Raw genomic sequence first — 23,490 nt, forward strand, 5'->3', positions numbered from 1 at the left:
CTCTCTCTCCCGCGCGCGTGCTCTCTCTCCCGCGCGCGTGCTCTCTCTCCCGCGCGCGTGCTCTCTCTCCCGCCCGCGTGCTCTCTCTCCCGCCCGCGTGCTCTCTCTCCCGCCCGCGTGCTCTCTCTCCCGCCCGCGTGCTCTCTCTCCCGCCCGCGTGCTCTCTCTCCCGCCCGCGTGCTCTCTCTCCCGCCCGCGTGCTCTCTCTCCCGCCCGCGTGCTCTCTCTCCCGCCCGCGCGTTCTCTCTCCCGCGCGCGTTCTCTCTCCCGCGCGCGTTCTCTCTCCCGCGCGCGTTCTCTCTCCCGCGCGCGTTCTCTCTCACGCGCGCGTTCTCTCTCACGCGCGCGTTCTCTCTCTCTCCCGCGCGCGTGCTCTCTCTCTCTCGCGCGTGCTCTCTCTCCCGCTCGCGTGCTCTCTCTCCCCCGCGCGTGCTCTCTCTCTCACTCGCGCGTGCTCTCTCTCTCACTCGCGCGTGCTCTCTCTCTCCCGCCCGCGTGCTCTCTCTCTCCCGCCCGCGTGCTCTCTCTGCCGCACGCGTGCTCTCTCTCCCGCGCGCGTTCTCTCTCCCGCGCGCGTTCTCTCTCACGCGCGCGTGAGAGAGAACGCGCGCGTGAGAGAGAACGCGCGCGTGAGAGAGAGAGAACGCGCGCGTGAGAGAGAACGCGCGTTCTCTCTCACGCGCGCGTTCTCTCTCTCTCACGCGCGCGTTCTCTCTCTCTCACGCGCGCGTTCTCTCTCTCTCCCGCGCGCGTTCTCTCTCCCGCGCGCGTGCTCCCTCTCCCGCTCGCGTTCTCTCTCTCACTCGCGTGCTCTCTCCAGCGCGCGGGCTCTCTCTCCCCGCGCGCGGGCTCTCTCTCCCGCGCGCGGGCTCTCTCTCCCGCGCGCGGGCTCTCTCTCCCGCGCGCGGGCTCTCTCTCCCGCGCGTCTGCTCTCCCTCCCGCGCGCGTGCTCTCTCTCCCGCGCGCGTGCTCTCTCTCCCGAGCGCGTGCTCTCTCTCCCGCGCGCGTGCTCTCTCTCCCGCGCGCGTGCTTCCTCTCCCGCTCGCGTGCTCCCTCTCCCGCTCGCGTGCTCCCTCTCCCGCGCGCGTGCTCTCTCTCCCGCGCGCGTGCTCTCTCTCCCGCGCACGTGCTCTCTCTCCCGCGCACGTGCTCTCTCTCCCGCGCGCGTGCTCTCTCTCCCGCGCGCGTGCTCTCTCTCCCGCTCGCGTTCTCTCTCTCTCTCACTCGCGTGCTCTCTCCAGCGCGCGGGCTCTCTCTCCCGCGCGCGGGCTCTCTCTCCCGCGCGCGGGCTCTCTCTCCCGCGCGCGGGCTCTCTCTCCCCGCGCGCGTGCTCTCTCTCCCGCGCGCGTGCTCTCTCTCCCGCGCGCCTGCTCTCTCCCGCGCGTTTGCTCTCCCTCCCCGCGCGCGTGCTCTCCCTCCCGCGCGCGTGCTCTCCCTCCCGCGCGCGTGCTCTCCCTCCCGCGCGCGTGCTCTCTCTCCCGAGCGCGTGCTCTCTCTCCCGCGCGCGTGCTCTCTCTCCCAGCGCGCGGGCTCTCTCTCCCGCGCGCGGGCTCTCTCTCCCGCGCGCGGGCTCTCTCTCCCGCGCGTCTGCTCTACCTCCGCGCGCGTGCTCTCTCTCCCGCGCGCCGTGCTCTCTCTCCCGAGCGCGTGCTCTCTCTCCCGCGCGCGTGCTCTCTCTCCCGCGCGCGTGCTTCCTCTCCCGCTCGCGTGCTCCCTCTCCCGCTCGCGTGCTCCCTCTCCCGCGCGCGTGCTCTCTCTCCCGCGCGCGTGCTCTCTCTCCCGCGCGCTCTCTCTCCCGCGCACGGTGCTCTCTCTCCCGCGCGCGTGCTCTCTCTCCCGCGCGCGTGCTCTCTCTCCCGCTCGCGTTCTCTCTCTCTCTCACTCGCGTGCTCTCTCCAGCGCGCGGGCTCTCTCTCCCGCGCGCGGGCTCTCTCTCCCGCGCGCGGGCTCTCTCTCCCGCGCGCGGGCTCTCTCTCCCGCGCGCGGGCTCTCTCTCCCGCGCGCGTGCTCTCTCTCCCGCGCGCGTGCTCTCTCTCCCGCGCGCCTGCTCTCTCCCGCGCGTTTGCTCTCCCTCCCGCGCGCGTTGCTCTCCCTCCCGCGCGCGTGCTCTCCCTCCCGCGCGCGTGCTCTCTCTCCCGAGCGCGTGCTCTCTCTCCCGCGCGCGTGCTCTCTCTCCCGCGCGCGTGCTCTCTCCCGCGCGCGTGCTCCCTCTCCCGCTCGCGTGCTCCCTCTCCCGCTCGCGTGCTCCCTCTCCCGCTCGCGTGCTCTCTCTCCCGCGCGCGTGCTCTCCCGCTCGCGTGCTCTCCCGCTCGCGTGCTCTCCCGCTCGCGTGCTCTCCCGCTCGCGTGCTCTCTCTGCCGCACGCGTGCTCTCTCTCTAGCGCGTGCTCTCTCTCCCGCACGTGTGCTCTCTCTCCCGCGCGTGTTCTCTCTCCCGCGCGTGTTCTCTCTCACGCGCGCGTTCTCTCTCACGCGCGCGTTCTCTCTCACGCGCGCGTTCTCTCTCTCTCACGCGTGCGTTCTCTCTCTCCCGCGCGTGTTCTCTCTCTCCCGCGCGCGTGCTCTCCCGCTCGCGTGCTCTCTCTCCTGCTCGCGTGCTCCCTCTCCCGCTCGCGTGCTCCCTCTCCCGCTCGCGTTCTCTCTCTCACTCGCGCGTGCTCTCCCGCGCGTGTGCTCTCTCTCTGTCACTCGCGCGTGCTCTCTCTCACTTGCACGTGCTCTATCTCACTCGTGCTCTCTCTCATGCGCGCGTGCTCATTCTCGCGCACGTGCTCTCTTTCGCGCGTGCGCTCTCTCCCGCGCGCTCTCTCTCTCGCGCGCTCTCTCTCCCGCGCTCGTGCTCTCTCTCCCGCGCTCGTGCTCTCTCTCCCGCGTGCGTGCTCTCTCTCTCGCTCGCGCGTGCTGTCTCTCTCACTCGCGCGTGCTCTCTCTCTCACTCGCGCGTGCTCTCTCTCTCACTCGCGCGTGCTCTCTCTCACTTGCGCGTTCTCTCTCTCACGTGCGCGTGCTCTCTATCTCGCGCACGTGCTCCTCTCTCTTGCGCGCGTGCTCTCTCTCTCTCTCGCGCGTGCTCTCTCTCCCGCTCGCGTGCTCTCTCTCACTCGCGCGTGCTCTCTCTCTCGCGCGCTCTGTCTCTCTCTCACGCGCTCTCTCTCCCGCTTGCGTGCTCTCTCTCCCGCTCGTGTGCTCTCTCTCCCGCTCACGTGCTCTCTCTCCCGCTCGCGTGCTCTCTCTCGCTCGCGTGCTCTCTCTCGCTCGCGTGCTCTCTCTCGCTCGCGCGTGCTCTCTCTCTCACTCGCGCGTGCTCTCTCCTCACTTGCACTTGCTCTCTCTCACGCGCGCGTGCTCTCTCTCTCTCGCGCGTTCTCCCGCGCGTGTGCTCTCTCTCCCGCACGCATGCTCTCTCTCCCGCACGCATGCTCTCTCTCCCGCGCACGTGCTCTCTCTCCCCACGCGTGTTCTATCTCTCTCTCCCGCACGTGTGCTCTCTCTCCCGCACGTGTGCTCTCTCTCCCGCGCGCGTTCTCTCTCACGCGCGCGTGCTCTCTCTCACTTGCGCGTTCTCTCTCACGTGCGCGTGCTCTCTATCTCGCGCACGTGCTTCTCTCTCTCTCGCGCGTGCTCTCTCTCCCGCTCGCGTGCTCTCTCTCACTCGCGCGTGCTCTCTCTCTCGCGCGCTCTGTCTCTCTCTCGCGTGCTCTCTCTCCCGCTTGCGTGCTCTCTCTCCCGCTCGTGTGCTCTCTCTCCCGCTCGTGTGCTCTCTCTCCCGCTCGCGTGCTCTCTCTCGCTCGCGCGTGCTCTCTCTCTCACTCGCGCATGCTCTCTCTCACTCGCGCGTGCTCTCTCTCACTTGCACTTGCTCTCTCTCGCGTGCGCTCTCCCGCTCGCTCTCTCTCCCGCGCGTGTGCTCTCTCTCCCGCGCGCGTGCTCTCTCTCCCGCACGCATGCTCTCTCTCCCGCACGCATGCTCTCTCTCCCGCGCACGTGCTCTCTCTCCCCCACGCGTGTTCTATCTCTCTCTCCCGCACGTGTGCTCTCTCTCCCGCGCGCGTTCTCTCTCACGCGCGCGTGAGAGAGAACGCGCGCGTGAGAGAGAACGCGCGCGTGAGAGAGAGAGAACGCGCGCGTGAGAGAGAACGCGCGTTCTCTCTCACGCGCGCGTTCTCTCTCTCTCACGCGCGCGTTCTCTCTCTCTCCCGCGCGCGTTCTCTCTCCCGCGCGCGTGCTCCCTCTCCCGCTCGCGTTCTCTCTCACTCGCGTGCTCTCTCCAGCGCGCGGGCTCTCTCTCCCGCGCGCGGGCTCTCTCTCCCGCTCGCGTTCTCTCTCTCACTCGCGTGCTCTCTCCAGCGCGCGGGCTCTCTCTCCCGCGCGCGGGCTCTCTCTCCCGCGCGCGGGCTCTCTCTCCCGCGCGCGGGCTCTCTCTCCCGCGCACGTGCTCTCTCTCCCCCACGCGTGTTCTATCTCTCTCTCCCGCACGTGTGCTCTCTCTCCCGCACGTGTGCTCTCTCTCCCGCGCGCGTTCTCTCTCACGCGCGCGTGAGAGAGAACGCGCGCGTGAGAGAGAACGCGCGCGTGAGAGAGAACGCGCGCGTGAGAGAGAGAGAACGCGCGCGTGAGAGAGAACGCGCGTTCTCTCTCACGCGCGCGTTCTCTCTCTCTCACGCGCGCGTTCTCTCTCTCTCCCGCGCGCGTTCTCTCTCCCGCGCGCGTGCTCCCTCTCCCGCTCGCGTTCTCTCTCTCACTCGCGTGCTCTCTCCAGCGCGCGGGCTCTCTCTCCCGCGCGCGGGCTCTCTCTCCCAGCGCGCGGGCTCTCTCTCCCGCGCGCGGGCTCTCTCTCCCGCGCGTCTGCTCTCCCTCCCGCGCGCGTGCTCTCTCTCCCGCGCGCGTGCTCTCTCTCCCGAGCGCGTGCTCTCTCTCCCGCGCGCGTGCTCTCTCTCCCGCGCGCGTGCTTCCTCTCCCGCTCGCGTGCTCCCTCTCCCGCTCGCGTGCTCCCTCTCCCGCGCGCGTGCTCTCTCTCCCGCGCGCGTGCTCTCTCTCCCGCGCGCGTGCTCTCTCTCCCGCGTGCTCTCTCTCCCGCGCGCTCTCTCTCGCGCGCACAGTGCTCTCTCTCCCCGCGCGCGTGCTCTCTCTCCCGCTCGCGTTCTCTCTCTCTCTCACTCGCGTGCTCTCTCCAGCGCGCGGCTCTCTCTCCCGCGCGCGGGCTCTCTCTCCCTGCGCGCGGGCTCTCTCTCCCGCGCGCGGGCTCTCTCTCCCGCGCGCGTGCTCTCTCTCCCGCGCGCGTGCTCTCTCTCCCGCGCGCCTGCTCTCTCCCGCGCGTTTGCTCTCCCTCCCGCGCGCGTGCTCTCCCTCCCGCGCGTGCTCTCCCTCCGCGCGCGTGCTCTCCCTCCCGCGCGCGTGCTCTCCCTCCCGCGCGCGTGCTCTCCCTCCCGCGCGCGTGCTCTCTCTCCCGAGCGCGTGCTCTCTCTCCCGCGCGCGTGCTCTCTCTCCCGCGCGCGTGCTCTCTCCCGCGCGCGTGCTCCCTCTCCCGCTCGCGTGCTCCCTCTCCCGCTCGCGTGCTCCCTCTCCCGCTCGCGTGCTCTCTCTCCCGCGCGCGTGCTCTCTCTCCCGCGCGCGTGCTCTCCCCGCTCGCGTGCTCTCCCGCTCGCGTGCTCTCCCGCTCGCGTGCTCTCCCGCTCGCGTGCTCTCACCGCTCGCGTGCTCTCTCTGCCGCACGCGTGCTCTCTCTCTAGCGCGTGCTCTCTCTCCCGCACGTGTGCTCTCTCTCCCGCGCGTGTTCTCTCTCACGCGCGCGTTCTCTCACGCGCGCGTTCTCTCTCACGCGCGCGTTCTCTCTCACGCGCGCGTTCTCTCTCACGCGCGCGTTCTCTCTCACGCGCGCGTTCTCTCTCTCTCACGCGTGCGTTCTCTCTCTCCCGCGCGTGTTCTCTCTCTCCCGCGCGCGTGCTCTCCCGCTCGCGTGCTCTCTCTCCTGCTCGCGTGCTCCCTCTCCCGCTCGCGTGCTCCCTCTCCCGCTCGCGTGCACTCTCTCTGTCACTCGCGCGTGCTCTCTCTCACTTGCACGTGCTCTATCTCACTCGTGCTCTCTCTCATGCGCGCGTGCTCATTCTCGCGCACGTGCTCTCTTTCGCGCGTGCGCTCTCTCCCGCGCGCTCTCTCTCTCGCGCGCTCTCTCTCCCGCGCTCGTGCTCTCTCTCCCGCGTGCGTGCTCTCTCTCTCGCTCGCGCGTGCTGTCTCTCTCACTCGCGCGTGCTCTCTCTCTCACTCGCGCGTGCTCTCTCTCTCACTCGCGCGTGCTCTCTCTCACTTGCGCGTTCTCTCTCTCACGTGCGCGTGCTCTCTATCTCGCGCACGTGCTCTCTCTCTTGCGCGCGTGCTCTCTCTCTCTCTCGCGCGTGCTCTCTCTCCCGCTCGCGTGCTCTCTCTCACTCGCGCGTGCTCTCTCTCTCGCGCGCTCTGTCTCTCTCTCACGCGCTCTCTCTCCCGCTTGCGTGCTCTCTCTCCCGCTCGTGTGCTCTCTCTCCCGCTCGCGTGCTCTCTCTCCCGCTCGCGTGCTCTCTCTCCCGCTCGCGTGCTCTCTCTCGCTCGCGTGCTCTCTCTCGCTCGCGTGCTCTCTCTCGCTCGCGCGTGCTCTCTCTCGCTCGCGCGTGCTCTCTCTCTCACTCGCGCGTGCTCTCTCTCACTTGCACTTGCTCTCTCTCACGCGCGCGTGCTCTCTCTCTCGCGCGCGTTCTCCCGCGCGTGTGCTCTCTCTCCCGCACGCATGCTCTCTCTCCCGCACGCATGCTCTCTCTCCCGCGCACGTGCTCTCTCTCCCCCACGCGTGTTCTATCTCTCTCTCCCGCACGTGTGCTCTCTCTCCCGCACGTGTGCTCTCTCTCCCGCGCGCGTTCTCTCTCACGCGCGCGTGCTCTCTCTCACTTGCGCGTTCTCTCTCACGTGCGCGTGCTCTCTATCTCGCGCACGTGCTTCTCTCTCTCTCGCGCGTGCTCTCTCTCCCGCTCGCGGTGCTCTCTCTCACTCGCGCGTGCTCTCTCTCTCGCGCGCTCTGTCTCTCTCTCGCGTGCTCTCTCTCCCGCTTGCGTGCTCTCTCTCCCGCTCGTGTGCTCTCTCTCCCGCTCGTGTGCTCTCTCTCCCGCTCGCGTGCTCTCTCTCGCTCGCGCGTGCTCTCTCTCTCACTCGCGCATGCTCTCTCTCACTCGCGCGTGCTCTCTCTCACTTGCACTTGCTCTCTCTCGCGTGCGCTCTCCCGCTCGCTCTCTCTCCCGCGCGTGTGCTCTCTCTCCCGCGCGCGTGCTCTCTCTCCCGCACGCATGCTCTCTCTCCCGCACGCATGCTCTCTCTCCCGCTCGCGTGCTCTCTCTCCCGCTCGCGTGCACTCTCTCCCGCTCGCGTTCTCTCTCTCTCTCACTCGCGTGCTCTCTCCAGCGCGCGGGCTCTCTCTCCCGCGCGCGTGCTCTCTCCCCCGCGCGCGTGCTCTCTCCCCCCGCGCGCGTGCTCTCTCCCCCGCGCGCCTGCTCTCTCTCCCGCGCGCCTGCTCTCTCTCCCGCGCGCCTGCTCTCTCTCCCGCGCGCGTTCTCTCTCACGCGCGCGTGAGAGAGAACGCGCGCGTGAGAGAGAACGCGCGCGTGAGAGAGAACGCGCGCGTGAGAGAGAACGCGCGCGTGAGAGAGAGAGAACGCGCGCGTGAGAGAGAACGCGCGTTCTCTCTCACGCGCGCGTTCTCTCTCTCTCACGCGCGCGTTCTCTCTCTCTCCCGCGCGCGTTCTCTCTCCCGCGCGCGTGCTCCCTCTCCCGCTCGCGTTCTCTCTCTCACTCGCGTGCTCTCTCCAGCGCGCGGGCTCTCTCTCCCGCGCGCGGGCTCTCTCTCCCGCGCGCGGGCTCTCTCTCACGCGCGCGTTCTCTCTCTCTCACGCGCGCGTTCTCTCTCACGCGCGCGGGAGAGAGAGCACAACGTGCGGGAGAGAGAGCACACGTGCGGGAGAGAGAGATAGAACACGCGTGGGGAGAGAGAGCACGTGCGCGGGAGAGAGAGCCCGCGCGCGGGAGAGAGAGCCCGCGCGCGGGAGAGAGAGCCCGCGCGCTGGAGAGAGCACGCGAGTGAGAGAGAGAACGCGAGCGGGAGAGAGAGCCCGCGCGCGGGAGAGAGAGCCCGCGCGCGGGAGAGAGAGCCCGCGCGCTGGAGAGAGCACGCGAGTGAGAGAGAGAACGCGAGCGGGAGAGGGAGCACGCGCGCGGGAGAGAGAACGCGCGCGGGAGAGAGAGAGAACGCGCGCGTGAGAGAGAGAGAACGCGCGCGTGAGAGAGAACGCGCGTTCTCTCTCACGCGCGCGTTCTCTCTCTCTCACGCGCGCGTTCTCTCTCACGCGCGCGTTCTCTCTCACGCGCGCGTTCTCTCTCACGCGCGCGTGAGAGAGAACGCGCGCGGAGAGAGAGCAGGCGCGCGGGAGAGAGAGCAGGCGCGCGGGAGAGAGAGCAGGCGCGCCGGGGGAGAGAGCACGCGCGCGGGGGAGAGAGCACGCGCGCGGGGGAGAGAGCACGCGCGCGGGAGAGAGAGCCCGCGCGCTGGAGAGAGCACGCGAGTGAGAGAGAGAGAGAACGCGAGCGGGAGAGAGTGCACGCGAGCGGGAGAGAGAGCACGCGAGCGGGAGAGAGAGCATGCGTGCGGGAGAGAGAGCATGCGTGCGGGAGAGAGAGCACCGCGCGCGGGAGAGAGAGCACACGCGCGGGAGAGAGAGCGAGCGGGAGAGCGCACGCGAGAGAGAGCAAGTGCAAGTGAGAGAGAGCACGCGCGAGTGAGAGAGAGCATGCGCGAGTGAGAGAGAGAGCACGCGCGAGCGAGAGAGAGCACGCGAGCGGGAGAGAGAGCACACGAGCGGGAGAGAGAGCACACGAGCGGGAGAGAGAGCACGCAAGCGGGAGAGAGAGCACGCGAGAGAGAGACAGAGCGCGCGAGAGAGAGAGCACGCGCGAGTGAGAGAGAGCACGCGAGCGGGAGAGAGAGCACGCGCGAGAGAGAGAGAAGCACGTGCGCGAGATAGAGAGCACGCGCACGTGAGAGAGAACGCGCAAGTGAGAGAGAGCACGCGCGCGTGAGAGAGAACGCGCGCGGGAGAGAGAGCACACGTGCGGGAGAGAGAGCACACGTGCGGGAGAGAGAGATAGAACACGCGTGGGGGAGAGAGAGCACGTGCGCGGGAGAGAGAGCATGCGTGCGGGAGAGAGAGCATGCGTGCGGGAGAGAGAGCACACGCGCGGGAGAACGCGCGCGAGAGAGAGAGCACGCGCGCGTGAGAGAGAGCAAGTGCAAGTGAGAGAGAGCACGCGCGAGTGAGAGAGAGAGCACGCGCGAGCGAGAGAGAGCACGCGCGAGCGAGAGAGAGCACGCGAGCGAGAGAGAGCACGCGAGCGAGAGAGAGCACGCGAGCGGGAGAGAGAGCACGCGAGCGGGAGAGAGAGCACGCGAGCGGGAGAGAGAGCACACGAGCGGGAGAGAGAGCACGCAAGCGGGAGAGAGAGCGCGTGAGAGAGAGACAGAGCGCGCGAGAGAGAGAGCACGCGCGAGTGAGAGAGAGCACGCGAGCGGGAGAGAGAGCACGCGCGAGAGAGAGAGAGAGTTCTCTCTCTCTCACGCGCGCGTTCTCTCTCTCTCCCGCGCGCGTTCTCTCTCCCGCGCGCGTGCTCCCTCTCCCGCTCGCGTTCTCTCTCTCACTCGCGTGCTCTCTCCAGCGCGCGGGCTCTCTCTCCCGCGCGCGGGCTCTCTCTCCCGCGCGCGGGCTCTCTCTCCCGCGCGCGGGCTCTCTCTCCCGCGCGCGGGCTCTCTCTCCCGCGCGCGGGCTCTCTCTCCCGCGCGTCTGCTCTCCCTCCCGCGCGCGTGCTCTCTCTCCCGAGCGCGTGCTCTCTCTCCCGCGCGCGTGCTCTCTCTCCCGCGCGCGTGCTTCCTCTCCCGCTCGCGTGCTCCCTCTCCCGCTCGCGTGCTCCCTCTCCCGCGCGCGTGCTCTCTCTCCCGCGCGCGTGCTCTCTCTCCCGCGCGCGTGCTCTCTCTCCCGCGCGCTCTCTCTCCCGCGCACGTGCTCTCTCTCCCGCGCGCGTGCTCCCTCTCCCGCTCGCGTTCTCTCTCTCTCTCACTCGCGTGCTCTCTCCAGCGCGCGGGCCTCTCTCTCCCGCGCGCGGGCTCTCTCTCCCGCGCGCGGGCTCTCTCTCCCCGCGCGCGTGCTCTCTCTCCCGCGCGCGTGCTCTCTCTCTCACTCGCGCGTGCTCTCTCTCTCACTCGCGCGTGCTCTCTCACTCGCGCGTGCTCTCTCTCACTTGCGCGTTCTCTCTCTCACGTGCGCGTGCTCTCTATCTCGCGCACGTGCTCTCTCTCTTGCGCGCGTGCTCTCTCTCTCTCTCGCGCGTGCTCTCTCTCCCGCTCGCGTGCTCTCTCTCACTCGCGCGTGCTCTCTCTCTCGCGCGCTCTCTCTCCCGCTTGCGTGCTCTCTCTCCCGCTCGTGTGCTCTCTCTCACTCGCGCGTGCTCTCTCTCTCGCGCGCTCTGTCTCTCTCTCACGCGCTCTCTCTCCCGCTTGCGTGCTCTCTCTCCCGCTCGTGTGCTCTCTCTCCCGCTCGCGTGCTCTCTCTCGCGTGCACGTGCTCTCTCTCCCGTGCGCGTGCACTCTCTCACTCGCGCGTGCTCTCTCTCTCGCGCGCTCTGTCTCTCTCTCACGCTTGCGTGCTCTCTCTCCCGCTCGTGTGCTCTCTCTCCCGCTCGCGTGCTCTCTCACTCGCGCGTGCTCTCTCTCACTTGCGCGTTCTCTCTCTCACGTGCGCGTGCTCTCTATCTCGCGCACGTGCTCTCTCTCTTGCGCGCGTGCTCTCTCTCTCTCTCGCGCGTGCTCTCTCTCCCGCTCGCGTGCTCTCTCTCACTCGCGCGTGCTCTCTCTCTCGCGCGCTCTCTCTCCCGCTTGCGTGCTCTCTCTCCCGCTCGTGTGCTCTCTCTCCCGCTTGCGTGCTCTCTCTCGCTTGCGTGCTCTCTCTCGCTCGCAGCGTGCTCTCTCTCTCACTCGCGCGTGCTCTCTCTCACTTGCACTTGCTCTCTCTCACGCGCGCGTGCTCTCTCTCTCGCGCGCGTTCTCCCGCGCGTGTGCTCTCTCTCCCGCACGCATGCTCTCTCTCCCGCACGCATGCTCTCTCTCCCGCGCACGTGCTCTCTCTCCCCCACGCGTGTTCTATCTCTCTCTCCCGCACGTGTGCTCTCCCTCCCGCGCGCGTTCTCTCTCACGCGCGCGTTCTCTCTCACGCGCGCGTTCTCTCTCACGCGCGCGTGCTCTCTCTCTCACTCGCGCGTGCTCTCTCTCACTTGCGCGTTCTCTCTCTCACGTGCGGCGTGCTCTCTATCTCGCGCACGTGCTTCTCTCTCTCGCGCGTGCTCTCTCTCACTCGCGCGTGCTCTCTCTCTCGCGCGCTCTGTCTCTCTCTCGCGCGCTCTCTCTCCCGCTTGCGTGCTCTCTCTCCCGCTCGTGTGCTCTCTCTCCCGCTCGCGTGCTCTCTCTCGCTCGCGCGTGCTCTCTCTCTCACTCGCGCATGCTCTCTCTCACTCGCGCGTGCTCTCTCTCACTTGCACTTGCTCTCTCTCGCGTGCGCTCTCCCGCTCGCTCTCTCTCCCGCGCGTGTGCTCTCTCTCCCGCGCGCGTGCTCTCTCTCCCGCACGCATGCTCTCTCTCCCGCACGCATGCTCCCTCTCCCGCTCGCGTGCTCTCTCTCCCGCTCGCGTGCACTCTCTCCCGCTCGCGTTCTCTCTCTCTCTCACTCGCGTGCTCTCTCCAGCGCGCGGGCTCTCTCTCCCGCGCGCGGGCTCTCTCTCCCGCGCGCGGGCTCTCTCTCCCGCGCGCGGGCTCTCTCTCCCGCGCGCGGGCTCTCTCTCCCGCGCGCGGGCTCTCTCTCCCGCGCGCGGGCTCTCTCTCCCGCGCGCGGGCTCTCTCCCCCGCGCGCGTGCTCTCTCCCCCGCGCGCGTGCTCTCTCTCCCGCGCGCGTGCTCTCTCTCCCGCGCGCGTGCTCTCTCTCCCGCGCGCCTGCTCTCTCTCCCGCGCGCCTGCTCTCTCTCCCGCGCGCCTGCTCTCTCTCCCGCGCGCCTGCTCTCTCTCCCGCGCGCCTGCTCTCTCCCGCGCGTCTGCTCTCCCTCCCGCGCGCGTGCTCTCTCTCCCGCGCGCGTGCTCTCTCTCCCGCGCGCGTGCTCTCTCTCCCGCACGCGTGCTCCCTCTCCCGCTCGCGTGCTCCCTCTCCCGTGCTCTCTCTCCCGCTCGCGTGCTCTCTCTCCCGCGCGCGTGCTCTCTCCCCCGCGCGCGTGCTCTCTCTCCCGCGCGCTGCTCTCTCTCCCGCGCGCGTGCTCTCTCTCCCGCGCGCATGCTCTCTCTCCCGCGCGTCTGCTCCCTCTCCCGCCCGCGTGCTCTCCTCTAGCGCGTGCTCTCTCTCCCGCCCGCGTGCTCTCTCTTGCGCGCGTGCTCTCTCTCCCGCTCGCGTGCTCTCTCTGCCGCCCGCGTGCTCTCTCTTGCGCGCGTGCTCTCTCTCCCGCTCGCGTGCTCTCTCTCCCCCGCGCGTGCTCTCTCTCTCACTCGCGCGTGCTCTCTCTCTCCCGCCCGCGTGCTCTCTCTCCCGCCCGCGTGCCCTCTCCCGCGCCCGTGCTCTCTCTGCCGCACGCGTGCTCTCTCTCTAGCGCGTGCTCTCTCTCCCGCACGTGTGCTCTCTCTCCCGCGCGCGTTCTCTCTCACGCGCGCGTTCTCTCTCACGCGCGCGTTCTCTCTCTCTCACGCGCGCGTTCTCTCTCTCTCCCGCGCGCGTTCTCTCTCTCCCGCGCGCGTGCTCTCTCTCCCGCGCGCGTGCTCTCTCTCCCGCTCGCGTGCTCCCTCTCCCGCTCGCGTGCTCCCTCTCCCGCTCGCGTGCTCTCTCTCCCGCTCGCGTGCACTCTCTCCCGCTCGCGTTCTCTCTCTCACTCGCGCGTGCTCTCCCGCGCGTGTGCTCTCTCTCTGTCACTCGCGCGTGCTCTCTCTCACTTGCACGTGCTCTATCTCACTCGTGCTCTCTCTCCCGCGCGCGTGCTCTCTCTCTCACTCGCGCGTGCTCTCTCTCTCACTCGCGCGTGCTCTCTCACTCGCGCGTGCTCTCTCTCACTTGCGCGTTCTCTCTCTCACGTGCGCGTGCTCTCTATCTCGCGCACGTGCTCTCTCTCTTGCGCGCGTGCTCTCTCTCTCTCTCGCGCGTGCTCTCTCTCCCGCTCGCGTGCTCTCTCTCACTCGCGCGTGCTCTCTCTCTCGCGCGCTCTCTCTCCCGCTTGCGTGCTCTCTCTCCCGCTCGTGTGCTCTCTCTCACTCGCGCGTGCTCTCTCTCTCGCGCGCTCTGTCTCTCTCTCACGCGCTCTCTCTCCCGCTTGCGTGCTCTCTCTCCCGCTCGTGTGCTCTCTCTCCCGCTCGCGTGCTCTCTCTCGCGTGCACGTGCTCTCTCTCCCGTGCGCGTGCACTCTCTCACTCGCGCGTGCTCTCTCTCTCGCGCGCTCTGTCTCTCTCTCACGCTTGCGTGCTCTCTCTCCCGCTCGTGTGCTCTCTCTCCCGCTCGCGTGCTCTCTCACTCGCGCGTGCTCTCTCTCACTTGCGCGTTCTCTCTCTCACGTGCGCGTGCTCTCTATCTCGCGCACGTGCTCTCTCTCTTGCGCGCGTGCTCTCTCTCTCTCTCGCGCGTGCTCTCTCTCCCGCTCGCGTGCTCTCTCTCACTCGCGCGTGCTCTCTCTCTCGCGCGCTCTCTCTCCCGCTTGCGTGCTCTCTCTCCCGCTCGTGTGCTCTCTCTCCCGCTTGCGTGCTCTCTCTCGCTTGCGTGCTCTCTCTCGCTCGCGCGTGCTCTCTCTCTCACTCGCGCGTGCTCTCTCTCACTTGCACTTGCTCTCTCTCACGCGCGCGTGCTCTCTCTCTCGCGCGCGTTCTCCCGCGCGTGTGCTCTCTCTCCCGCACGCATGCTCTCTCTCCCGCACGCATGCTCTCTCTCCCGCGCACGTGCTCTCTCTCCCCCACGCGTGTTCTATCTCTCTCTCCCGCACGTGTGCTCTCCCTCCCGCGCGCGTTCTCTCTCACGCGCGCGTTCTCTCTCACGCGCGCGTTCTCTCTCACGCGCGCGTGCTCTCTCTCTCACTCGCGCGTGCTCTCTCTCACTTGCGCGTTCTCTCTCTCACGTGCGCGTGCTCTCTATCTCGCGCACGTGCTTCTCTCTCTCGCGCGTGCTCTCTCTCACTCGCGCGTGCTCTCTCTCTCGCGCGCTCTGTCTCTCTCTCGCGCGCTCTCTCTCCCGCTTGCGTGCTCTCTCTCCCGCTCGTGTGCTCTCTCTCCCGCTCGCGTGCTCTCTCTCGCTCGCGCGTGCTCTCTCTCTCACTCGCGCATGCTCTCTCTCACTCGCGCGTGCTCTCTCTCACTTGCACTTGCTCTCTCTCGCGTGCGCTCTCCCGCTCGCTCTCTCTCCCGCGCGTGTGCTCTCTCTCCCGCGCGCGTGCTCTCTCTCCCGCACGCATGCTCTCTCTCCCGCACGCATGCTCCCTCTCCCGCTCGCGTGCTCTCTCTCCCGCTCGCGTGCACTCTCTCCCGCTCGCGTTCTCTCTCTCTCTCACTCGCGTGCTCTCTCCAGCGCGCGGGCTCTCTCTCCCGCGCGCGGGCTCTCTCTCCCGCGCGCGGGCTCTCTCTCCCGCGCGCGGGCTCTCTCTCCCGCGCGCGGGCTCTCTCTCCCGCGCGCGGGCTCTCTCTCCCGCGCGCGGGCTCTCTCTCCCGCGCGCGGGCTCTCTCCCCCGCGCGCGTGCTCTCTCCCCCGCGCGCGTGCTCTCTCTCCCGCGCGCGTGCTCTCTCTCCCGCGCGCGTGCTCTCTCTCCCGCGCGCCTGCTCTCTCTCCCGCGCGCCTGCTCTCTCTCCCGCGCGCCTGCTCTCTCTCCCGCGCGCCTGCTCTCTCTCCCGCGCGCCTGCTCTCTCCCGCGCGTCTGCTCTCCCTCCCGCGCGCGTGCTCTCTCTCCCGCGCGCGTGCTCTCTCTCCCGCGCGCGTGCTCTCTCTCCCGCACGCGTGCTCCCTCTCCCGCTCGCGTGCTCCCTCTCCCGTGCTCTCTCTCCCGCTCGCGTGCTCTCTCTCCCGCGCGCGTGCTCTCTCTCCCGCGCGCTGCTCTCTCTCCCGCGCGCGTGCTCTCTCTCCCGCGCGCATGCTCTCTCTCCCGCGCGTCTGCTCCCTCTCCCGCCCGCGTGCTCTCCTCTAGCGCGTGCTCTCTCTCCCGCCCGCGTGCTCTCTCTTGCGCGCGTGCTCTCTCTCCCGCTCGCGTGCTCTCTCTGCCGCCCGCGTGCTCTCTCTTGCGCGCGTGCTCTCTCTCCCGCTCGCGTGCTCTCTCTCCCCCGCGCGTGCTCTCTCTCTCACTCGCGCGTGCTCTCTCTCTCCCGCCCGCGTGCTCTCTCTCCCGCCCGCGTGCCCTCTCCCGCGCCCGTGCTCTCTCTGCCGCACGCGTGCTCTCTCTCTAGCGCGTGCTCTCTCTCCCGCACGTGTGCTCTCTCTCCCGCGCGCGTTCTCTCTCACGCGCGCGTTCTCTCTCACGCGCGCGTTCTCTCTCTCTCACGCGCGCGTTCTCTCTCTCTCCCGCGCGCGTTCTCTCTCTCCCGCGCGCGTGCTCTCTCTCCCGCGCGCGTGCTCTCTCTCCCGCTCGCGTGCTCCCTCTCCCGCTCGCGTGCTCCCTCTCCCGCTCGCGTGCTCTCTCTCCCGCTCGCGTGCACTCTCTCCCGCTCGCGTTCTCTCTCTCACTCGCGCGTGCTCTCCCGCGCGTGTGCTCTCTCTCTGTCACTCGCGCGTGCTCTCTCTCACTTGCACGTGCTCTATCTCACTCGTGCTCTCTCTCATGCGCGCGTGCTCATTCTCGCGCACGTGCTCTCTTTCGCGCGTTCGCTCTCTCCCGCGCGCTCTCTCTCTCGCGCGCTCTCTCTCCCGCGCTCGTGCTCTCTCTCCCGCGTGCGTGCTCTCTCGCTCGCGCGTGCTGTCTCTCTCACTCGCGCGTGCTCTCTCTCTCACTCGCGCGTGCTCTCTCTCTCACTCGCGCGTGCTCTCTCTCTCACTCGCGCGTGCTCTCTCTCTCACTCGCGCGTGCTCTCTCTCTCACTCGCGCGTGCTCTCTCTCACTTGCGCGTTCTCTCTCTCACGTGCGCGTGCTCTCTATCTCGCGCATGTGCTCTCTCTCTTGCGCGCGTGCTCTCTCTCTCTCTCGCGCGTGCTCTCTCTCCCGCTCGCGTGCTCTCTCTCACTCGCGCGTGCTCTCTCTCTCGCGCGCTCTGTCTCTCTCTCACGCGCTCTCTCTCCCGCTTGCGTGCTCTCTCTCCCGCTCGTGTGCTCTCTCTCCCGCTCGCGTGCTCTCTCTCCCGCTCGCGTGCTCTCTCTCCCGCTCGCGTGCTCTCTCTCTCACTCGCGCGTGCTCTCTCTCACTTGCACTTGCTCTCTCTCACGCGCGCGTGCTCTCTCTCTCGCGCGCGCTCTCCCGCTCGCTCTCCCGCGCGTGTGCTCTCTCTCCCGCACGCATGCTCTCTCTCCCGCGCACGTGCTCTTTCTCCCCCACGCGTGTTCTATCTCTCTCTCCCGCACGTGTGCTCTCTCTCCCGCGCGCGTTCTCTCTCCCGCGCGCGTTCTCTCTCTCCCGCGCGCGTGCTCTCTCTCCCGCTCGCGTGCTCTCTCTCCCGCTCGCGTGCTCCCTCTCCCGCTCGCGTGCTCCCTCTCCCGCTCGCGTGCTCTCTTTCCCGCTCGCGTTCTCTCTCTCACTCGCGCGTGCTCTCCCGCGCGTGTGCTCTCTCTCTGTCACTCGCGCGTGCTCTCTCTCACTTGCACGTGCTCTATCTCACTCGTGCTCTCTCTCATGCGCGCGTGCTCATTCTCGCGCACGTGCTCTCTTTCGCGCGTGCGCTCTCTCCCGCGCGCTCTCTCTCTCGCGCGCTCTCTCTCCCGCGCTCGTGCTCTCTCTCCCGCGTGCGTGCTCTCTCTCTCGCTCGCGCGTGCTGTCTCTCTCACTCGCGCGTGCTCTCTCTCTCACTCGCGCGTGCTCTCTCTCTCACTCGCGCGTGCTCTCTCTCACTTGCGCGTTCTCTCTCTCACGTGCGCGTGCTCTCTATCTCGCGCACGTGCTCTCTCTCTTGCGCGCGTGCTCTCTCTCTCTCTCGCGCGTGCTCTCTCTCCCGCTCGCGTGCTCTCTCTCACTCGCGCGTGCTCTCTCTCACTCGCGCACGCTCTGTCTCTCTCTCTCTCGCGCGCACTCTCTCTCCCGCGCACGTGCTCTCTCTCTCGCGCGTGCTCTCTCTCCCGCGCACGTGCGCCTACTCCCGCGCGCGTGCTCTCTCTCCCGCATGCGCTCTCCCGTGCGCGTGCTCTCTCTCTCACGCGCGTGCTTTCTCTCTCCCGCGCGCGTGCTCTCTCTCCCGCTCGCGTGCTCTCTCTCCCGCTCGCGTGCTCTCTCTCGCTCGCGCGTGCTCTCTCTCTCACTCGCGCGTGCTCTCTCTCACTTGCACTTGCTCTCTCTCACGCGCGCGTGCTCTCTCTCTCTCGCGCGCTCTCCCGCGCGTGTGCTCTCTCTCCCGCACGCATGCTCTCTCTCCCGCGCACGTGCTCTCTCTCCCCCACGCGTGTTCTATCTCTCTCTCACGCGCGTGCTCTCTCTCCCGCGTGCGTTCTCTCTCTCTCTCACGCGCGCGTTCTCTCTCCTGCGCGCGTGCTCTCTCTCCCGCGCGCGTGCTCTCTCTCCCGTGCGCGTGCTCTCTCTCCCGCGCGCGTGCTCTCCCGCTCGCGTGTCTCTCTCCCGCTCGCGTGCTCTCTCTCTCGCGCGTGCTCTCTCTCACTTGCACGTGCTCTCTCTCACTCGTGCTCTCTCTCATGCGCGCGTGCTCATTCTCGCGCACGTGCTCTCTCTCTTTCGCGCATGCTCTCTCTCGCGCGCGCTCTCCCACGCCCTCGCTCTCTCTCTCGCGCGCGTGCTCTCCCGCTCGCGTGTCTCTCTCCCGCTCGCGTGCTCTCTCTCTCGCGCGTGCTCTCTCTCACTTGCACGTGCTCTCTCTCACTCGTGCTCTCTCATGCGCGCGTGCTCATTCTCGCGCACGTGCTCTCTCTCTTTCGCGCATGCTCTCTCTCGCGCGCGCTCTCCCACGCCCTCGCTCTCTCTCTCTCTCGCGCGCACTCTCTCTCCCGCGCACGTGCTCTCTCTCTCGCGCGTGCTCTCTCTCCCGCGCACGTGCGCCTACTCCCGCGCGCGTGCTCTCTCTCCCGCATGCGCTCTCCCGTGCGCGTGCTCTCTCTCACGCGCGTGCTCTCCCGCTCGCGTGCTCTCTCTCCCGCTCACGTGCTCTCTCGCTCGCGCGTGCTCTCTCTCACTCGCGCACGCTCTGTCTCTCTCTCTCACGCGCGCTCTTTCGCGCGCGCTCTCTCTCCCGCGCGCGCTCTCTCTCCCGCGCGCGTGCTCTCTCTCCCGCGCGCGTGCTCTCTCTCCCGCGCGCGTGCTCTCTCTCCCGCGCGCGTGCGCTCTCTCCCGCGCGCGTGCGCTCTCTCCCGCGCGCGTGCGCTCTCTCCCGCGCGCGTGCGCTCTCTCCCGCGCGCGTGCTCTCTCTCCCGCGCGCGTGCTCTCTCTCCCGCGCGCGTGCTCTCTCTCCCGCGCGCGTGCTCTCTCTCCCGCGCGCGTGCTCTCTCTCCCGCGCGCGTGCTCTCTCTCCCGCGCGCGTGCTCTCTCTCCCGCGCGCGTGCTCTCTCTCCCGCGCGCGTGCTCTCTCTCCCGCGCACGTGCTCTCTCTCCCGCGCACGTGCTCTCTCTCTCACTCGCGCGTGCTCTTTCTTGCGCCCGTGCTCTCTCTCTTTCGCGCGTGCTCTCTCTCTCTCTCTCTCGCGCGTGCTCTCTCTCGCTCGACCTCTCTCCCCCGCGCGCGCTCTCTCTCACGCGCGTGCTTTCTCTCTCCCGCGCGCGTGTTTTCTCTCTCGCGCGCGTGCTCTCTCTCCCGCGCGTGCTCTCTCGCTCGCGCGTGTGCTCTCTCTCTCGCGCGTGCTCTCCCGCGCGCGTGCTCTCTCTCCCGCGCGCGTGCTCTCTCTCCCGCGCGCGTGCTCTCTCTCCTCGCGCGCGTGCTCTCTCTCTCTCTCACGCGCGCGTTCTCTCTCTCTCCCGCACGCGTTCTCTCTCTCCCGCGCGCGTGCTCTCTCTCCCGCTCGCGTGCTCCCTCTCCCGCTCGCGTGCTCCCTCTCCCGCTCGCGTGCTCTCTCTCCCGCTCGCGTGCACTCTCTCCCGCTCGCGTGCACTCTCTCTCACTCGCGCGTGCTCTCCCGCGCGTGTGCTCTCTCTCTGTCACTCGCGCGTGCTCTCTCTCACTTGCACGTGCTCTATCTCACTCGTGCTCTCTCTCATGCGCGCGTGCTCATTCTCGCGCACGTGCTCTCTTTCGCGCGTGCGCTCTCTCTCTCGCACGCTCTCTCTCCCGCGCTCGTGCTCTCTCTCCCGCGTGCGTGCTCTCTCGCTCGCGCGTGCTGTCTCTCTCACTCGCGCGTGCTCTCTCTCTCACTCGCGCGTGCTCTCTCTCTCACTCGCGCGTGCTCTCTCTCACTTGCGCGTTCTCTCTCTCACGTGCGCGTGCTCTCTATCTCGCGCACGTGCTCTCTCTCTTGCGCGCGTGCTCTCTCTCTCTCTCGCGCGTGCTCTCTCTCCCGCTCGCGTGCTCTCTCTCACTCGCGCGTGCTCTCTCGCGCGCTCTGTCTCTCTCTCACGCGCTCTCTCTCCCGCTCGTGTGCTCTCTCTCCCGCTCGCGTGCTCTCTCTCGCTCGCGCGTGCTCTCTCTCACTTGCACTTGCTCTCTCTCTCGCGCGCGCTCTCCCGCTCGCTCTCCCGCGCGTGTGCTCTCTCTCCCGCACGCATGCTCTCTCTCCCGCGAACGTGCTCTCTCTCCCCCACGCGTGTTCTATCTGTCTCTCACGCGCGTGCTCTCTCTCCCGCGTGCGTTCTCTCTCTCTCTCACGCGCGCGTTCTCTCTCCTGCGCGCGTGCTCTCTCTCCCGCGCGTGTGCTCTCTCTCCCGTGCGCGTGCTCTCTCTCCCGTGCGCGTGCTCTCTCTCCCGCGCGCGTGCTCTCCCGCTCGCGTGTCTCTCTCCCGCTCGCGTGCTCTCTCTCTCGCGCGTGCTCTCTCTCACTTGCACGTGCTCTCTCTCACTCGTGCTCTCTCTCATGCGCGCGTGCTCATTCTCGCGCACGTGCTCTCTCTCTTTCGCGCCTGCTCTCCCACGCGCTCGCTCTCTCTCTCTCTCGCGCGCACTCTCTCTCCCGCGCACGTGCTCTCTCTCTCGCGCGTCCTCTCTCTCCCGCGCACGTGCGCCTACTCCCGCGCGCGTGCTCTCTCTCCCGCATGCGCTCTCTCCCGTGCGCGTGCTCTCTCTCTCTCACGCGCGTGCTCTCCCGCTCGCGTGCTCTCTCTCCCGCTCACGTGCTCTCTCGCTCGCGCGTGCTCTCTCTCACTCGCGCACGCTCTGTCTCTCTCTCTCACGCGCGCTCTTTCGCGCGCGCTCTCTCTCCCGCGCGCGTGCTCTCTCTCCCGCGCGCGTGCTCTCTCTCCCGCGCGCGTGCTCTCTCTCCCGCGCGCGTGCTCTCTCTCCCGCGCGCGTGCTCTCTCTCCCGCGCGCGTGCTCTCTCTCCCGCGCGCGTGCTCTCTCTCTCACTCACGCCTGCGTGCTCTTTCTTGCGCCCGTGCTCTCTCTCTTTCGCGCGTGCTCTCTCTCGCGCTCTGTCTCTCTCGCTCGCGCTCTCTCTCTCGCTCGAGCTCTCTCCCCCGCGCGCGCTCTCTCTCACGCGCGTGCTTTCTCTCTCGCGCGTGCTCTCTCTCCCGCTCACGTGCTCTCTCGCTCGCGCGTGCTCTCTCTCACTCGCGCATGCTCTCTCTCTCACGCGCGCTCTTTCGCGCGTGCTCTCTCTCCCGCGCGCGTGCTCTCTCTCCCGCGCGCGTGCTCTCTCTCCCGCGCGCGTGCTCTCTCTCCCGCGCGCGTGCTCTCTCTCCCGCGCGCGTGCTCTCTCTCCCGCGCGCGTGCTCTCTCTCCCGCGCGCGTGCTCTCTCTCCCGCGCGCGTGCTCTCTCTCCCGCGCGCGTGCTCTCTCTCCCGCGCGCGTGCTCTCTCTCCCGCGCGCGTGCTCTCTCTCCCGCGCGCGTGCTCTCTCTCCCGCGCGCGTGCTCTCTCTCCCGCGCGCGTGCTCTCTCTCCCGCGCGCGTGCTCTCTCTCCCGCCCGCGTGCGCTCTCTCCGGCCCGCGTGCGCTCTGACCCGCGCGCGTGCTCTCTCTCCCGCGCGCGTGCTCTCTCGCTCGCGTGCTCTCTCGCTCGCGTGCTCTCTCGCTCGCGTGCTCTCTCTCCCGCTCGCGTGCTCTCTCTCTCTCACTCGCGCGTGCTCTTTCTTGCGCACGTGCTCTCTCTCTTTCGCGCGTGCTCTCTCTCTCGCGCGTGCTCTCTCTCTCGCGCGTGCTCTCTCTCTCGCGCGTGCTCTCTCTCTCGCGCGTGTGCTCTCTCTCGCTCGAGCTCTCTCCCCCGCGCGCGTTCTCTCTCACGCGCGTGCTCTCTCTCCCGCGCGCGTTCTCTCTCTCTCTCACGCGCATGCTCTCTCTCTCCCGCGCGCGTGCTCTTTCACTCTCTCTTCCTCCCGCTCTCTCTCTTCCCCTCCCTCCACCTCCCGGTGCCTCCTGCTGCTGAATAGCTGCAGTGAAGCGGTGAGATTTGCGGACGGGCGTGGCTGCTCTGTCTCAGGTGGGCTGATGGGCAGGGAGCTGCTGTCGCACAGCCACGTTGGAGGGTTCAGGTCAAGCGACTTGTGAAGGCATCGTAGTTGCACGATCTCGAGTGTGGGTAGCGGTGGGCCCCCAAGGCTCTTTAACTCTGGGTACGGAGTGTGGCCAGTGTGGTGGGATGTGTCTCAGGATTCCCGAAACTCTCCCTCCAGCCTCATGAGATGCGAATATCCAGAATGTGTGCAGTACTCCTCGGCTGCCACTTGATGGTGCCACAGAGTCTCGTTAAGGTGCCACCCGGTTGCCTGTGTGGGTAGCTGCAGGCCCGTCCTGTATGTTGCTGCCACCTGGTGACCAACCTGGGTTCGGGCAGACACTGCGGATTGATTGCGCGGTTCTCACTCCCGAATCTTGGCGAATGGCGAGCAGGAAGATGGGTTAGATACTGAGACAGATTGGAGGGGGGCGGACATTGTCTTACATTTTTCATCCTTTCCCACAGGAAGATTGACGGACCACGCACTCCCAGAGATGAACGGCGGAGAGCGCAACACAACGAAGGTGGGGGAAGGGGGGGGGTGGGGAATTGTATTGTGGGGTAACAGTGGTGGGCTAGGGAATGGTGAGGAAGCTTCCATTTCTCTAGCGCCTGTCACCCAAAACCCTTCATAGCCAATGAAGGACTTTGTTTTTGACATGAGGTCACTGTCAGAATGTCGGAAACCTGGCAGCCATTTTGTACACAGCATGATCCCACCAACAGTGATGTGATAATGGCCCAGATCATCGGGTTCTTTTTGTGATGTTGGTTGAGGGAAAATACTGATCCCTGGACACGGAGGAGAACCAACCGCTGCTTGTGCCCCCCCCCCCCCCCCGCGGTTTTCTGCCAAAGTGTGACCGTGGAATCTTCTGATATTGATCCTCTGACAGTGCAGCACTCCCTCAGTACTGATCCTCTGACAGTGCAGCACTCCCTCAGTACTGACCCTCTGACAGTGCAGCACTCCCTCAGTACTGATCCTCTGACAGTGCAGCACTCCCTCAGTACTGACCCTCTGACAGTGCAGCACTCCCTCAGTACAGACCCTCTGACAGTGCAGCACTCCCTCAGTACTGACCCTCTGACAGTGCAGCGCTCCCTCAGTACTGACCCTCTGACAGTGCAGCACTCCCTCAGTACTGACCCTCTGACAGTGCAGCGCTCCCTCAGTACTGACCCTCTGACAGTGCAGCACTCCCTCAGTACTGACCCTCTGACAGTGCAGCACTCCCTCAGTACTGACCCTCTGACAGTGCAGCACTCCTTCAGTACTGACACTCTGACAGTGCAGCACTCCCTCAGTACTGACCCTCTGACAATGCAGCACCCCCTCAGTACTGACACTCTGACAGTGCAGCACTCCCTCAGTACTGACACTCTGACAGTGCAGCACTCCCTCAGTACTGACCCTCTGACAGTGCAGCACTCCCTCAGTACTGACACTCTGACAGTGCAGCACTCCCTCAGTACTGACACTCTGACAGTGCAGTGCTCCCTCTGTACTGACCCTCTGACAATGCAGCACTCCCTCAGTACTGACCCTCTGACAGTGCAGCACTCCCTCAGTACTGACACTCTGACAGTGCAGCACTCCCTCAGTACTGACACTCTGACAGTGCAGTGCTCCCTCTGTACTGACCCTCTGACAATGCAGCACTCCCTCAGTACTGACCCTCTGACAATGCAGCACCCCCTCAGTACTGACACT

General features: G+C 67.8%; 1 protein-coding gene across 2 annotated transcripts in view; it reads left to right on the forward strand.

Annotated features, from left to right (window-relative positions):
- Nucleotides 1–23,490, forward strand: part of usf2l (upstream transcription factor 2, c-fos interacting-like) — a 568,951-nt gene that overhangs the window by 519,904 nt on the left and 25,557 nt on the right. For both annotated transcript variants that reach the window (XM_072468923.1, XM_072468924.1), the window contains one exon: nt 22,242–22,300. In XM_072468923.1, coding sequence (XP_072325024.1) covers nt 22,242–22,300 — 59 coding nt within the window. The remainder of the gene's footprint in view (nt 1–22,241; nt 22,301–23,490) is intronic.

The sequence above is a fragment of the Scyliorhinus torazame genome, chromosome 12 (genome assembly GCF_047496885.1).
Source record: "Scyliorhinus torazame isolate Kashiwa2021f chromosome 12, sScyTor2.1, whole genome shotgun sequence".
Classification (NCBI taxonomy): Eukaryota; Metazoa; Chordata; class Chondrichthyes; order Carcharhiniformes; family Scyliorhinidae; genus Scyliorhinus; species Scyliorhinus torazame.